At 46.5% G+C, this 17,020-nt stretch overlaps 1 protein-coding gene across 5 annotated transcripts in view; it reads left to right on the forward strand.

Annotated features, from left to right (window-relative positions):
* TEX2 (testis expressed 2) overlaps positions 1-17,020 on the forward strand; it is an 85,422-nt gene that overhangs the window by 29,288 nt on the left and 39,114 nt on the right. For all 5 annotated transcript variants that reach the window (XM_058676167.1, XM_058676168.1, XM_058676164.1 and 2 more), the window contains exon 2: positions 6,562-8,227. In XM_058676167.1, the coding sequence (XP_058532150.1) occupies positions 6,587-8,227 (1,641 nt within the window). In that variant the 5' untranslated portion in view covers positions 6,562-6,586. The remainder of the gene's footprint in view (positions 1-6,561; positions 8,228-17,020) is intronic.

Here is a 17,020-nt window from a genome sequence, read left to right on the forward strand (position 1 = left end):
CCATGTGAGAAACGCTGCCTCAGGTCCTGTGGGCATTTGGGGGTTAAACCAGTTAATGGAAGATCTGTCTGTGTCTCTGTTCTTGCCAAGTAAAATGAAAATCAGTAAGGATTGTTTAAATAAATATCTTTTAAAAATTTATTTTTTTAAAGATTTATTTTTGTTTTTATTGGAAAGCCAGATATATATAGAGGAGGAGAGACAGGAAGATCTTCCATCTGCTGATTCACTCCCTAAATGGCCACAATGGCCAGAGCTGAGCCAATCCGAAGCTAGGAGGCAGGAGCCTCTTCCGGGTCTACCACATGGGTACAGGGTCCTCAGGCTTTGGACCGTCCTTGACTGCTTTCCCAGGCCACAAGAAGGCAGTTGGATAGGAAGTGGAGCTGCCGGGATTAGAACCGGCGCCCATATGGGATCCCAGTGTGTGCAAGGAGAGTACTTTAGCTGCTAGGCTACTACACCAGGCCCTTATTTTTAAAATTTTTATTGGAAAGGTAGATTTACAGAGTGAAGGAGAGACAAAGATCTTCCATCTGCTGGTTGCTCCGCAAATGGCTGCAACAGCTGCAGTTAAGCCAATATGAAGCCAAGAGCCAGGAGCTTCTTCTGTGTCTCTGCTGTAGGTCCAGGGGCCGAGGCACTTGAGCTATCTTCTGCTGCTTTCTCAGGTGCTAGATTGGAACTGGAGCAGCTGACTTGAACTGGCACTTACATGAGATGCCAGCTTTGCACACTACTCTACAATGCCTGCCTGTGTTTTCTTATGGCCTTTTGTTTTGAACTGATGACTTGATATTATCCAAAAGGTCAAGAAGCAGTAACCTGTAGCTTCAGGCTCATAGTATTTACAGGGAGTGAGTCATGGTGATCTTTTTTTTCCCGAAGATTTATTTATTTATTTATTATTGGAAAGATAGATATACAGAGAGGAGAGACAGAGAGGAAGATCCTCTGTCTGCTGATTCACTCCCCAAGTAGCCATAATGGCCACAGCTGAGCTGATCCAAAGCCAGGAGCCCAGAGCTGCTTCTGGGTCTCCCATGCAGGTACAGAATCCCAAAACTTTGGGCCGTCCTCCATTGCTTTCCCAGACCACAAGCAGGGAGCTGGAAGGGAAGTAGAGCAGCTAGGATATGAACCAGCATCCATATGGGTTCCTGGCAGATGCAAGGTGAGGATTTAGGCACTAGGCTATCCTGCTGGGCCCAATGATCCTTATTATTAAAGCGTACTAATATTCTAACACTTTGATCAGTGAAAGCTGGAGTCCACATAAACACTACATTCTTTCTTTAGACATGGGCCCTGATTACTCAAAAGAGGAAAGTTGAATGCTGAACTGGTTTCTTATCTTAGTTTCCTGTTGCCCCTGTAAAGCAGCAGTTCATTGTGCTGCAGTTTGGGATGTGAGGAGGAGTCCTCAAAGCCACGTGCTGGGAGGCTGTGGGGAGTGCCCGTTCCCTTGCCTGATTTCCTTGGCTCGTGCCCTTTCCTGGCATCCCTGTGGCCACTGCTTCCAGGCCAGTTCCATTGAGGCTGATACTGTTGTGTGTCTCTACTAATCATATTGGGCTCAGCTCAGTAACCCAGGACACTCTCTTGCTGTCTTCTGACACTCCCATCTGCAAAATCCCTTTTGCCAGAAGAAGTAACCTACTCACAGGTTTGGGGATTAGAATGCAGGTTTCTCTGAGGTATGTGTGTGTGTGGAGGGGGGCGGGCACGGCTCTACTGACCACATCTGCTTTTCATTCCTGCTTGTCACAGAAGCTAGCCACTTCGTTTCTATAGCAACTGCATCAGTCGGGACTCTGCTTTCATCTGGCCTGTTCCAGTCTTTCTCCATTGTGTCCCATTCTCTTCTGCACTCCACTTCTTGAAACATGCCTATGTTGGGTCCATTGGTGTCCTGAGGTCTTTGTTTTTCTAGGATATTTTGCCTCTACCAGCCCTCAGTCTTATTTTCTTGTCCACGTGGTTACCTTTGTTAAGTGTTGTTCCCTGTACGTGAGAAAGCATTTCTAAGAGTAACTTGAGACCTCAAGTGAGGGGAGGCTTTGTGCTTGCTTTTCAGTCCATCTTGAAGGAAGTCCACAGTTGAGATTCTCTGGCTCTTTCAGAGGTGACGAACTACAGCCTCCAGTCTAAGGGAGGCTGCTCTGGTTCACAGTTACTAAGGAGAGTGGCTTTTTTGGGTTGTCATGGTGACAGTCTCCAGTTAGCTCACTACCCTGCCTAACCCTGAGGTATGTGTGTGTGGAGTGATTTCTGCTCCAGGTGGTCATTTGGTTTCTCCACAGTTCAGCTCTCTGAGTTCCCATTTTCTGAGTTTTTGTCTGTTTATTCCTTGCTTGGTTGTCAAAACTTCAGAATATTTTGTATTTAAGAAAATATATATTGTATTCATTGGTAATTGTTTTCAGAAGAATGATGGGGCTGATAGTGGAGGCTGCCCTCCCAGACACCAGACTCAGGGCCTGTTTTCCATATTGCCTCTGCCACTCCCATCCCATCCACTCTGGGCTGGATGAGGTGACTCTCCAGCACCACTTGTGATGGTGTCAGAGTTCTGCTTAACCATGCGTATGAACAAGAGTACAGTGTCCATTCATGTAAACTTCAGGCCCTGTGCTCACAAGATGAGCGATCAGCTTCAGAACTCAGGGCTGTGGTCTGCTTTGGAAGACAGAGGCCTGTAGGAAAGGATACTTAGACTTTCTTGGTACTTTGAAGGCTTGAGAAAAAAAAATGTTATCTCTCAGCTGGTAGTAATTGAGCTTCAGTGGGAGAAGGCAGGAGGTTCATCATTTCTTATGTTGCTGGGTTGTCAGTTGGATAATGAAACCCTTTTCATTTCTCAGGGAAGCTGTTCATGTGTTACTGGTTCAGAACAGAATTCTTAGCTGACTGATGGGAACCCGTGACCGGGCAGGAGGTGGGTACCCAGGCCAGAATAAAGCAGGGATAAAGGGAGGTGGTAGCGTCTTCCATGGGAAAGTCACTTGGAGAAGATGTCAGCAAGCCCGTGTCTGATTGTCCTCCCACATGCAGTCAGTGCTCCACCCTGGGGATCTACCACATTAATCAGGTTTGCTGGGGCCGGCGGTGTGGCCTAGCGGCTAAAGTCCTCGCCTTGAACGCACCAGCATCCCATATGGGCGCCGGTTCTAATCCTGGCGACCTGCATCCCATCCAGCTCCCTGCCTGTGGCCTGGGAAAGCAGTCAAGGACGGCCCAAAGCCTTGGGACCCTGCACCCACGTGGGAGACCCGGAAGAGGTTCCTGGCTCCTGGCATCGGATTGGCGCAGCACCAGCCATTGCACTCACTTGGGGAGTGAATCATTGGAAGGAAGATCTTCCTCTCTGTCTCTCCACCTCTCTGTACATCTGACTTTGTAATTAAAAAAAAAAATCAGGTTTGCTTTCCTTTTGGCCTTGGCTGTCCTACAGGGCTGTGACTATGGGAGAGGTTGATTCTGTTGGTCCTAGCAGTGAGCCTTTGGGAAGACAGAAAAGGGGGGTTGGAGTGGTCCCTAGGAGGAGGATGTAAGGACCATCTGCTACGATGTCTAGAACCCAGCTAGTGGGCTCTGGTTCCTGCACCCTCAGTTACCCAGCAGTGGGAAAAAAATAAATAAGGAAAATGGAGCCAGGTTTGGGCAGTGTGGGTTTGGTGGCCTTGACTGTGAACCCTTGAAGCTGCTGTTTAAGCCTTAGAGAAACACAGTAAAGTTAGTGAGCCAGACTGCCTGTCACTCAGCTCTCCATAGGCTCTAGCTCTATCCCTCTTTGACACAAGACTCTGAGACAGTCTGATCCAAGATCAGCAGGAATCTTTAATGGCAGGTCAGGGGACCTGAACATGAGCAGGAGGCCCTAGTGGCTGCTGCACCAAAAAATGGGGGGCCTGATGCAGTAGCTTAGTGGCTGAAGTTCTTGCCTTGCATGCACCAGGATCCCATATGGGCACTGGTTCTAATCCCGGGGGCCCCACTTCCCATCCAGCTCCCTGCTTGTGGCCTGAGAAGGCAGACGAGGACGGATCAAGGCCTTGGGACCCTGCACCCGCATGGGAGACCCAGAGGAGGCTCCTAGCTCCTGGCTTCAGATTGACTCAGCTGTGGCCATTGCAGCCACTTGGGGAGTGAATCAGCGGATGTAAGGTCTTCCTGTCTGTCTCTCTTCCTCGCTGTATATCTAAAGTTCCAATTAAAAAAATGAATAAAATCTTAAAAAGCAGCAGCAGCAATAACAACAAAAAAACAAAAATAAAACCCAGATCACTTTCTGTGCGGGCACCTGTGTTTTGTTCCCAGGATCCTGGCTGAAACCCCAGGGCCGCTGGGTGCGCTGATGTTTTCACCCGTTGCTCGGGCTCCCGGCCTGTCCCACCCGCCACTGCAGCCAGGTCTCTCCACTCAGAGGACTGGCTGACACCGTTCAGCCCCAGAATCAAGTGCTTTGGACTTGGACTTGGAATCGCTGTTCCCAGTGAAGCAGTCTCATAAGCACGGGACCTTACATATCAGCCTTCCTGTAATTAAAGCAATTTTAACGAGTTTGCTTTGTCAGCCTGTCGAGAATTACCAAGGAACAAACTTTCTTTTTAAAATTACCATTGTAAAACTAGGTGACACTGAAATGAAAAACATGTTTTGCTCCTGGATTTTTCTTTGCTGTTGAGCCTCCAAACCTACTGGCTTGGCAACAGCAGGGGAGGGTTGTTCTGGGCCCGAGGCTGTCTTTCTAGCTGCCACCAGCTCCTGCATTTAAGTTGTTTGGTTTGATTGAGATTTTTCCTTTGCTAAGATCCAATGGGGATAGGAAAGCCTGAGGTACACAAGTGAGTGAAACTCCGTTAGAAAGCTTCCAGTAATTTCTCTCAGTTACTTGATAACTGAAAATGTATAGTTTCAGATGTGTCCTTGTCCTGGCTGTCTCCTTGTTATCACTGGAGGACTTGCTCAGGTGACCAGATCGTTGTTTCCCAGTGCTCCTACTGTCCACCAAACTTTGTCAGGTTTAATGTTTTTACTTTTTGGCAGTATTAATTGCCAGCATTTTTGACCATGCGTATTTGGTGGAAAATTTAAATGTAGGAACTGTTAAAGGAAAAAGCAGCCTCCTGCTGATCATCTGTGGTAGATTAAGTGCATCATGTTGGCTTGTGTACAGTCAGCTGTAACATAGACAGGTAGGGTTTTCGATTAGGAAAGGCGTTTAGATTCTCATTTTACAAATGAAGATACTGAAACCCAGAGAGGTTGTGGCTTGTGCAAGCTCCCACTGAGTCAGCCAAAAGGGAGCAAGGACCAGCGACCCTCACTTCCAGTCCTAGGTGAGCGCTCTTTCCCTTACCCATGATGCCTCTCTGTTCCGACAGTCTGTTTCCGACCCCCAGCATCTCTCCATCCTGGAGACAGAACATAGAGCCGAGTGTTTGAGCATGCCATTCGCTGCTCATGTTCCTGTCTTCGTTGCTTCTCTCCTCTTAATGTGCCCATTCCACATAACCTGTCAGTTTAGGAGACCAAGCAGGTGTGCTGCCTCTCACTCTGCTCAGAACTCCCAAAACCCGCCCTGTGCATTAGCTCGTTTGACAGGGTCTCTGCTCAGGTTGTGTGTAGTTTTCCAACTTGTAAGGTCTCCCAGGATGCTTTAGTATCGTGTGGGTGGGCCAGAAGTGAATAGGAGATGAAATGTTGTGCATGTCACAGGTGGGCTCGGTATCTTTTGTTTTGCAGCCCATCTTGTGAGATGTCTCTCTCCCTATGTCTCACTCCTAAGGTAGAAAGGAGTGCTTCCATGTTTCAACATAGCACTATAAAATTCTTGGCGGATGGTGGATTACAGCATTACCCTCTGTTGGCCTGCTATTTCCACTGTGAATTCAGCTTAGAACAGGCCTGGGCTGTATCTTGAGGCCTTACAATGTGACCATGTCTTCATGGCAGACCTTGTGGTACTTACCATTTGTGGGATAAAAAAGCCAACAGGTCATGGCAGTTTGTTCACAGACTTCCATGGCTGGATGCTTTGCTACTTGTTAGTAATGGCAAGATATATGAGCACTGTGGGGAGACCCGGCCAAGTGTCCCTTGGGTCACTGTGAAGATTACAGTGGAACTAAACTCCCCTCAAGTTAGCTTGTTTTGGTGAAATTTTTGTCCCAAGATCCTCAGGATCACCAGGATCCTGTATTTGTCCTGCTGGCAATTTCTATTCAGGAATTTCAAGCTTTGAAATAGAGAATTGCTGATAGGAATGAGCCAGTAAAAAGAGAAGGCAACAGCTACTCAGGTGTTGTGAAGTAAGACAGATTGTATAATGTTTGTAATGCTGGTGTGTGTTTGCTCATAGAAATGAATGCTTATCTGGAATTTGTCTAGTGAAAATGAAACCATTAAACCCATTCAACTCCAGAACCAGGGCCCTCCGCCAAGTAGAAGTGTAATCAACATTTAAGCTGAGCTTCATCTGTGCTCCTGTCTGCGAGTGATAGTGCCTCCCATGGAGAAACTGCTCTCTGACTTCTGGTTCTCTGACTGTTTTCACAGAGTCTGAGCCCTTGTAAAGCTGGCGATGACAAGTCTGAATGGTCGCCATGCCGAGAAAACCATTGACATGCCAAAGCCATCAGCCCCCAAAGTGCACGTGCAGAGGTCTGTGTCCCGAGACACCATCGCCATTCACTTCTTGGCATCTGGGGAGGAGGAGGAGGAAGAGGAGGAGGAGTTCAAGGAGTACCTCACTGAGGGGCTAGACGACCAAAGCATTGTAACAGCGCTCGAAGCCAAGGAAGACCTCTATCTTGAACCCCAGGGTGGCCATGACTCCGTGGGCCCTGCTGCCTCACCCATCCTGGCAGAGGGACTGCCCGCATCCCAGGCCCCTGCCATTTTGCCCGTCTCCGAGAACACTGTAAAGCTGTTGGAGCCCCCTCCTCCGGCAGCACAAGTATTAAGTACAGTGCCATTGGCTCTGTCCCCAGGGTCATCGTTGTCGGGGCCCTTAGCCAGCTCTCCCAGCATATCATCCCTCTCTGAGCAGAAAACCAGTTCTTCCTCCCCATTGTCCTCTCCTTCCAAGTCCCCCATCCTGTCATCCAGTGCCTCATCCTCCGCCCTGTCCAGCACGAAACCTTTCATGAGCCTTGTCAAGTCCCTGTCTGTCGAGGTGGAGCCAAAAGAATCCCTGCACCCCCCCAGGCACAGGCACTTGATGAAGACCTTGGTGAAGTCCCTGTCCACAGATACTTCCAGGCAGGAGTCAGAAGCTGTTTCCTATAAGCCACCTGACTCCAAACTGAACCTACACCTGTTCAAGCAGTTCACACAGCCCCGGAACACAGGTGGAGATTCCAAAACCGCACCTTCTTCCCCATTGACCTCTCCCTCTGATACCCGCTCCTTTTTTAAAGTGCCCGAAATGGAGGCTAAAATTGAAGACACTAAACGCCGCCTTTCTGAAGTCATATATGAGCCTTTTCAGCTCCTTAGTAAAATCATAGGGGAAGAAAGTGGCAGCCATCGGCCGAAAGCCTTATCTTCAAGTGCTTCCGAGCTCTCCAACCTGTCCAGCTTGAACGGGCACCTGGAAAGCAATAACTACAGCATCCAGGAGGAAGAGGGGGACTCTGAAGGTGAGGGCTATGGAAGCGATCCCAACACCTCCAGGGGTGACCTCCCAAAGGCTACCGAGGAGCCCCCGAGAGAGGCTGAACCCAAAAGTGGCCAGGTGAGCGGCCTGAAGGACTTGGGCTTGAGGACGAGTTCTCTAGTCCTCGAGAAGTGTACCTTGTCAGCCCTGGTGAGCAAAGAAGATGAAGAGTTCTGTGAGCTGTACACTGAGGACTTTGACCTGGACACAGAGGGGGACAGTAAAATGGACAAACCCCCAGACGTCCCTGTCCAGCCAAAGGTGCTTGGCGTCGGTGGTGCGGTTCTCGACAGTGAAGACGAGGCAGAAGCAGCCGGGCAGCACCCCGAGTTGCCCGTGAAGACGCTGGGCTTCTTTGTAATGTGTGTCTATGGGTACCTCATCCTCCCCCTTCCCTACTACGTGAGCGGCCTCCTCCTGGGAGTTGGCCTAGGCTTCATGACTGCGGTGTGCGTGATTTGGTTTTTTACACCACCAAGTGCTCATAAACACCACAAGCTGTATAAGCATGTGCAGCACTGGAACACAAGGTCTCTGGATATCAAAGAGCCTGAAATCCTAAAGGTAAGTCCCTCCCTAGCCACTGGCTGCTACCGTCCATATGCTCACTGCCCTGCAAACCGGGTCTGCTCTAGCTTCGTTTTCTGGATCATGGCTAAAAGTTTTGACACAAAGTGTTTTGAAGACTTTGGGGTCTCCTGTTCTCCAGGCACTCAAGAGAATGTGCTGATGATCTTCCAGCTCAGATTTGGTGATGACCAGGCAGTCCGTCAGACATCTCCCTGGCCCTGGAGAGTAGTGTTTGCAGCTGGTTCTTGTTTTAGTTTGTCTCTAAACTTGCCAGGGATTTGCACCTTGCTGAGGTTTGTTACAGTTGTGGCTGTCAGGGTTAGATATTCTTGATAGCCTGGAGACAGGCTGTAATACAGGAATTGCAGAAAATGGAAGAAGGATGAGAAAGCATCTTATGGGCTGGAGAAAGATGTCACCTTCCCATGCATTGCACCTGTCAGGCTTTGCACCTCCTGGGGGTGGCCAGGACAACCCATTGAATGTGGGAAGATGTGAGAACTTGAATTTATTTTATTTAAAAATTTTCTGGTTATAATGTGTTTCATAATAACAACAATGGGGAAGTATAGGGAATGAGCGTTTAGCTTAATGATTAAAAGCCACATGTTCCCTGTTGCAATGCGTGATTCCTGGACCCATCTCCTGACTGTAGTTTTCTGCTAATGCAGGCCTCAGGAGGCAGTAGTGATGACACAAGTGACTGGGTTCCTGTACCCATGTGAAAGACCTGCATTGTGTTCCCATTTGCCCTCAGCCGTGACCGTTATGGGCATCTGGGGAGTGACTCAGTGGACAGGAGCTTTCTATGTCTTTCTCTTGCTCCCTCAGTCTCTCCAATAAATAAAAACAATTTAAAAATAAACATACAAGGTGCTGTGCAATTACCTAGTGGCTAAAACCTCATCTTGCACATCCTGTATAAACTCCAGTTCTTGTCCTGGCTTCTCCACTTCCTATCCAGCTTCCTGCTTGTGATCTGGGAAGGCCGTAGAAGATGGCCTAAGTGCCTAGGACCCTGCACTTACGTGGGAGACCCAGAAGAAGTTCCTGGCTTCTGGCTTCGGATTGGCTCAGCTCCAGCCATTGCAGCCACTTGGGGAGTAATCAAGTGGACGGAAGACCTTTCTATCTGTAAAACTGCCTTTCAATAAAAGTAAATAAACTTGTAAAGAAAAAAAAAGTATAGCTGTAGGCTATGTAGTTTGTAAACCATAGACTCAAATGCATATTTATGTATGTTTTTACACAAAAAGCGTAGAATGAGAAGAGTGTAGACCACTGTTTCACTGAAGTTATTTAATTCAACTTCACCCAGCAGTTGTCTTATGCTTCTAATTTTATGAGGGAACCTCAGAAAGCTGGTGGAAAAGCATATCATAAAAACTGTGCCTGAATGTTAATTTTTTTGTATCAAAATATACTTCTCTTTTAATTTCATTTTCCACAAACTTAAAAAAAAAACAGTTTGTTTATTTGAAAGGCAGAGTCACAGAGGGGATGGGGGAGAGATACACAGAGAGAGACGGATTATCCATCTGCTGGTTCACTCCCCAAACGGCTACAACAGCCGGAGCTGGAACTGTCCAAAGCCAGGAATCAGAAGCTTCATCCAGGTCTCCCATGTAGGTGCAGGGGCCATTCTCTGCTGCTTTTCCAGGCACGTTAGCAGAGAGTTGTATCAGAAGTGGATCAGCCTGGACTCCAACCTATGCCCATATAAGATGTTGGCGTTACAAGCAGCAGTTTTAATCTGCTATTTCGCAATTCTGGCCCCTCCACAAACTTTTTGAAGTCACCTGGTGAGATTCAGTGCTCATTTCCTATCACTTGAGTAGTGGCAGTGGGATTTGGAGCCTTGGGGTTCCTCTTACGGCCTTCCCCGGCATGCATTCTCTGTGCCCGCCTGGAGAAGTGTGCGTCACATCAGGGGAATAGGAAAGAACTGGCTTTCCTTGGAGCTGTTTTTAACTGTAGTTATTGATTTTAACCTTTAGCTTTTCAAGTTCAAAGGTTGTCTTCTCAGTTAAATTCATCAGTTTTTGCTCTTCTGTGTTTACTCAAGGATGTTGTTAAAATGGCAGCATGATCAGTGTATTGAACAAAAATAAGGAAAGAAATTTTTAGGGTGTAAAATGCTATTTGTTTTTTAATATCATAAACTTTTTTATTGTTCAGAAGAAATACATGGTCAGTGTTTAAAAACACAACAAACTAGAAAAGAAAAAAATGATTATCAGAGCAGTGGAGGGAATTACTGTTAATGGTGTGTTAGCTCTCAGTTTCAAGTCTTTTAGGGCTGGTATGGTGACCAGTGAGTTAAACTCCCATATATGACTCCAGTATCCCATATTGAAGCCCAAGGTTTTAATCCTAGAAGCTTTCCTTAAATTCTGCTTCCTGTGAAGATGGCAAAAAATGGCCCAAGTACCTGCCACTCACATGGGAGCCCTAGATAGAGTTCCTGGCTCCTGGCTTTGGTTTGTCCCAGGCCTACCTGTGTGGCCATACAGGGAGTGAGCCGGCAGATGGAAGATCTCTCTAAATCTTTAAAAACATATTCTGCATGAATGTGTGTATATATTACACACACGCATACTCATCCTCTGTTTCTTTGTTGCTTTAGTGGGATGATACATTGTGGCAAAATATTGTAAGTGGGATGCCAGAATCCCATATCAGAGTACCTGGGATCAAGTCCTAACTCCACTTTATAGTCCAGTTTCATGCTAGTACACCTGAGAGGCAACAGATGATGACCCAAGTCCTTGGATTCCGGCCACACACACGGGAGATCCACGTGGAGTTCCTGGATCCTGGCTTCAGCCTGGTCCAACCCCCAACTACTGGGGGCATTTAGGCTGTGAACCAGCAGATGAAAGACACCCGTCTCTTCGTGTATCTCCCTGTCTCTCCTCCTTTTAGATAAATAGATGCATTTGAAATTTCCTAGTAGAAAATAAGCACTTTGATGCTACAGATTGACACCTATAATCTTAGCAAGTTGTCTTAGACTGTCTTGCAAGTATTCTTGCTTATTGATGCTTGAACAGTTTTATCATTTTGGGAATTCTGTTTCATTTGTAGCCTTCTTTCATTTAGAATGTTTTTGTTTCTAATGAGGGAAAGTATATTTCAGCCTGCTGTCTTTTACTTGGTGTATTACACTATTTCTAGAAACTTAACTTTAGGAAAGGGTTACTGCAGTGGATTAGAAGGGTGAATGTTCCTTGGGCCTTATAATTTTATTGAATGAGAGATCATGCCTCCAGGAATCATTTACAAATAAGGCACTTTAAGGTTCAGCGCTGTAGCATAGTGGATAAAGCTGCTGCCCACAGCTGCAGCATCCCATATGGTCACTGCTTCAAGACCCAGATAGCTGCTCCACTTCTGGTCTAAATCCCAGCTAGTGAGCCTGAGAAAGCAGCAGAAGGGACCCAAGTTCTTGGGATTATGCACTACACAGGAATCCTGACTCCTGGCTTCAGATCAGCCCAGTTTCAGCTGTGGTGGCTTTTTGAGATGAGAATGGGAGATCTCTTTCTCTGTGTCTCTTTCTCTCCTTCTCTGTCTTTCTAATAGAGGAATAGATCATATTATTGTGTGTTGTGTGTGTGTGTGTGTGTGTACAGCATTAGCATTAAATGTAGGAGCCAGATGCTGTGATGAGAAATGGAGACTGGAGTAGAGTCTGGCTTTGACTATCTGTCAGCCTCTCTGTGGCTTCTCACTGAACACTGTGTTCTACTTTGAGTTCAGGCAACACTAACTGTTGTAACAGATCACAAGTTTATTTCTTGCCCCATCAACAGTGCCTGCTGGGCATCCCAGGTGACACCAGTTCCCTGGTTTGTTTATAAAACAGACCCATGAACCACTTTGTAGAGCCAATCAAAAGAGTCAGTTGGTTTGTGTTAACTTCCTGTGCAACAATCCTCTTCAGTTAGTTTTTATGGTGAGGGCGGTGAATATGATAAAGCACTTCCTGAGGGCAGATATGGAAACCTTAAAAATTGAATAAAACTCATTGGTCTAGGAGGCTACAAAACCTGCCTTTGATGAAGATCTCAGTGCACTGGCCCATGGCCTTGCAGGGATCCTGGGCTTCGTGCTTAAGAAGAGTTCATATGGGCCCAGCACGGTAGCCTAGTGCCTAAAGTTCTCACCTTACATGTGCCTGGATCCCATGTGGGTGCCGGTTCTAATCCCGACAGCCCTGCTTCCCATCCAGCTTCCTACTTGTGGCCTGGGAAAGCAGTCAAGGATGGCCCAAAGCCTTCGAACCCTGCACCCAGAACAGGGGCTGGCACAGATGTCTAGTGGCTAAAGTGCTCACCTTGCATTTGCCAGGACCCCATATGGGCACTGGGTCTTGAGTGTTCTTTATTGCTTATTCTGTTTCTACCTGTATGTGCATTATCATTAAAAAGTCCCGCAATCACAGTTTGGGAGATGCTCTTCTGAAAAATAGAACGGCTGGGACAAAGGCTGTTTCCCTGTATCTGATCTGTGGCTTACCCACAGCTTTGACTCCTGGGCATTTGGTGACCTCTGGGAAGGTAACCTCAAAGCAGGCAGTGGGAGAAAGTGGGCAGTATCAATGCAGGTGCTTCCTTGCCCTAATGGACTTTTTAAAGAAGTGCTCTTCCTAGTATATTTGAACAGCATCTATTTGGAATGCTGGCCATCTGCTTCAGGCTATGATTAGCAGTGTGAATTCCATATGTCTACAGATCTGCTTCTTCCATTTTTTGTGTCTGAAGTTCAGTGAAGTTTGTTAGACTGTTCTGCTCTATCCTTGAACTCCATAGTCTCTGAGATTGCTTTGTGTAACTGACAACTCCAGTCTTCAACCTTTAGTACATCCAAAAGAGGCTAAGTCTAGCAAAGATAGAATCCTGTTTATGTTTTAGTTTGGGGGACAAAGGAAGAATAATCACCTTTTGTGTGCTTCAGAGATGTTTTCAACAGCAGTGGCATTGGAACTTGGCTCTGTTCTTGCATTTAAGGTTTGCTCCTTGCCCAACAGACCTGATGAAGAAATGCTACAGGGTTATGAATGATAGGCAGAGTCAGGTGTCAGCACAGCCATGGGATGAGAACATTGTGCAGGTTACTGGTGTCATCCCGGGGTACCCAGTGCCCTAAAAATGAGAAATTCCTAGTGCTTCCTGGGGCTTTTCTCTGGTCAGCCGAGCATCAAGCTCAGCAAGAAGGCATTAGCCTTGAACTCCTGACTGGCACTGCAGCTGGAAGCAAGCACAATAGAACTTCTTCCAGACTTTATAATTTTGCGAAAGGTTAATTACAGCTTTTAATCTTTCCAAGTAGTAAATGGGCTGCTTTGTAGATTGTGGTTTGTTCTTTGAGCCAAATGAATCTTGTTAATCCAGCAGTGAATTCAAGAGAAACCCCTGACCTTTTGAAAATGCTGTCACGGGACGAGTCTTTGGGCCAGACAGCTACAGCCCGACTGACTGGATCATTGTCCCCAGTGGTGTGCACCATCTCCACTTCAACAGTTCTGGCTTCAGAAAGAAACAATGCCTGTCTGAGAAGTGTGGTGTGGGTTGAGAGCATCACTCTTGGAAGGAGATGGGTTGCTAACTAATTTGCTTTATCTGTGGATACCTACTCTCATGTCTCCTAGCAAAATGGAGTTGTAAGAAGCTCAGAGTTAGGGAATCTAGAATAGTAGAGTGGTGGCTGTTTGGTGTAACTGACAACTCCAGTCTTCAACCTTTAGTACATCCAAAAGAGACTAAGTCTAGCAAAGATAGAATCCTGTTTATGTTTTAGTTTGGGGGACAAACATATGGAACAGGATGAAGGCCTTGGAGATGCTGTGCTGCTCCCAAGATTTGATATTTGATTGCTGAAGTCTAGAAATTTCATGTGCCACTTACTCCAGGGAATTGGTCAAGTCGTAGAAAAAATGGCCTGATGAATAGTATGAAAATGTGATTAGGTTTGCCTTGGGAAATTGCTTTCTGCAAGGGTGACTTGGTTTCAGGTGAGTCAGGTGCCTTCAGGGGCCAGATCTCCCACACAGATGCAGGGTCCCAGGGCTTTGGGCATCCTCAACTGCTTTCTCAGGCCACAGGCAGGGAGCCTGGTGGGAAGTGGAGCATCCAGGACATGAGCAGCACTCTTATGGGAAGTCAGAGTTTGCAAAGTGAGGAGTTAGTTTTTGAGCCATTGCAGCAGGCCCAGAAGATTCATAAGTTTAAAAATCCATTGCTTGGCATGTGCTTACTCTACTCTATGTGAATTTTCCCCCCGTAACTCTGCCAGTGTAGAGAAAAGTCACGGGGCTTGAGTGCAGTGCATGAGGTGGGGGCTGAGGCATGAAGCCGTGCTGGCCTCTTCCACGGGGAGAAGAACATGATAGTCGGCTGGCAGCAGAGGCAGGGTTGGAACCCTAGCCTGTGGCACTGCTAGCATGTTTATAGAAGTCCACAGTTGATTTCCATGCCTGTTTTCTGACTCTGGGGAGAGTCGCACTTAAGCTACCAAGGGATTGTTCACTTACATGTGCAGTTCAAATCCTGATTTGGGGCCCAGGTTTATTTGCTTTGTGACAGCTGTGGACTTTGGTCTGTAAATCTTTAACACAGAGAAAGGAAAACAGAGGCCAGGACAGGCCGCAGCTGCCATTGGGCGAGTGTCACACTGCTGCAAGCTGGGAAAAGCGCCTTCTCCAGGGACAGCATGGCATGCAGTCTCTCTTGGGCCTGCCTGTCGCCTCTCACCCTTACCTCCTGTGGTGCTGCAGACAGGATTTTGTATTGGAATAGTGTAGATAGGACATGCAGCTCTCCTTTCTGTTTGACTTTCTGAGTCAGTTTTTTGTTCCAGGAGTCCTGGAATCTGAGTGGCAGGGGGGAGCTGTATTTATCAGAGTTCTCAGCAAAGGGTAACTGTGACCTCCTGCCAGAGCCGTGGCCTGTATGAGGAGCAGGCTGTGGTCCCTCGAGTTCCCTGGGGACCTGCTCTTCAGCCAGCCTGGTGACTTGAGCTGCCAGGTCCAGTGCCTGGTTTTGTGGCTAAAAACCTGAATCCGCTGGAATGATTGCTCTTGCTAGCCAGATAAGAGAATCTTCTTAGGAGCTGTGACTGGGGGGCAGCTGGTTACCCTGGGACAGTGTTGGCTTGTCACCTGTGCCCTGAATGCAGTGCTTGTGTCCCAACACATGAGCCTGTGTATCCTGTATTGTTTATACATCTGAGAAGCAAAGCCATAAACTAAAACTTTGACCTAAGTTTGTAAGTTGAGTGTCTTTTTGAGTTCCTGCACAACCATAAAGAATTTTTATAAGCATTAACCTTTTAATTAGGTACTGTTATTCCTGAGTTTTTAATATTGCAGCTAGTTCTTTTTTAGGATTTTGATTGTCCGTTATTGAATACTTCACCTGGAGATTATATAGCTTATCTTCCCTCACTTAATTAGGGAAACTGCCATGTGCTGAGTTAGACGCCTTGTGTCATTAAGGAGAGAGAATGATTTTGCATATTTTGGCTGGTCTAGGAAAATGTTTAAAAAGTTGAGTAATTAGAAAAAAGAAAGAAAATAAAATAAAAAACAAAAAAATTTAAAAATTAAGATTTTGAAAAGTTGAATAATTAACATTAAAAACAAAACCTATGCAACTGTCAGAATATATAGTTTTTTCAACTGTATATAGAATGCTTACCAACATGTACCATATCTGGGCCACAAAACAAACCTTAAATTTAAGTGAATTGAAATTACTTATATCGTGTTCTGTGATTGTACTGTAATTAAACTAGAAACAAGTAACAAAAAATACAAAAAATTTTAAAATATTTGAAAAACAAAATATACTTCTAAGTATCCCGGCATGTGCCGGGATCTCATATGGGTGCCGTTTTGTATCCTGGCAGTCCCACTTCCCATCCAGCTCCCTGCTTGTGTCCTAAGAAAGCAGTTGAGGAAGGCCCAAAGCCTTCCTTGCACCTGTGTGAGAGACTCAAAGTTTTAGTTTATGGCTTTGCTTTTCAGAGGCCTTCAGTTCAATCTTGAGTGGGACTCAGCTGCCCACCATGGACATGGCTGATCCTCGAAAAAGGTTGACAGTTGGGCCCAGCGCGATAGCATAGAGATTAAAGTCCTCACCTTGAACGCACTAGGATCCCATATGGTCGCCGGTTCTAATCCCGGACGACCTGCTTCCCATCCAGCTCCCTGCTTGTGGCCTGGGAAAGCAGTCAAGGACGGCCCAAAGCTTTGGGACCCTGCACCCGCGTGGGAGACCCAGAAGAAGCTCCTGGCTCCTGGCTTTGGATTGGCTCAGCTTCAGCCATTACAGCTGCTTGGGGAGTGAATCATCGGACAGAAAGTCTTCCTCTCTGTCTCTCTTCCTCGGTATATCTGCCTTTCCAATAAAAATAAATAAATATTTAAAAAAAGAAAAAAGGAAAAAGGAAGATTAACAGTCCTGACTCCAGTGTAATTGTTTTTAGCAGTTATCTGCTCATCACAAGACATTTATAAAATGAGAGGAGTGAGAAAATAACTATTTTTTAGACCTTTCAAAAAAAGATTTATTTTTATTGGAAAAGCAGATTTACAGAGAAAGACAGGAAGATCTTCTATCTGCTGATTTATTCTCCAAGTGGCCACAACAGCTGGAGCTGAGCTGATCTGAAGCCAAGAGCCTCTTCTGGGTTTTCCACATGAGTGTTTAGGGTCTAAAGGCTGTGGGCCATCCTCTTCTGCTTTTCCAGGCCACAAATAGGGAGCTGGATGGGAAGTGGAGC

Source organism: Ochotona princeps, chromosome 17, assembly GCF_030435755.1.
Source record: "Ochotona princeps isolate mOchPri1 chromosome 17, mOchPri1.hap1, whole genome shotgun sequence".
NCBI classification, from domain to species: Eukaryota; Metazoa; Chordata; class Mammalia; order Lagomorpha; family Ochotonidae; genus Ochotona; species Ochotona princeps.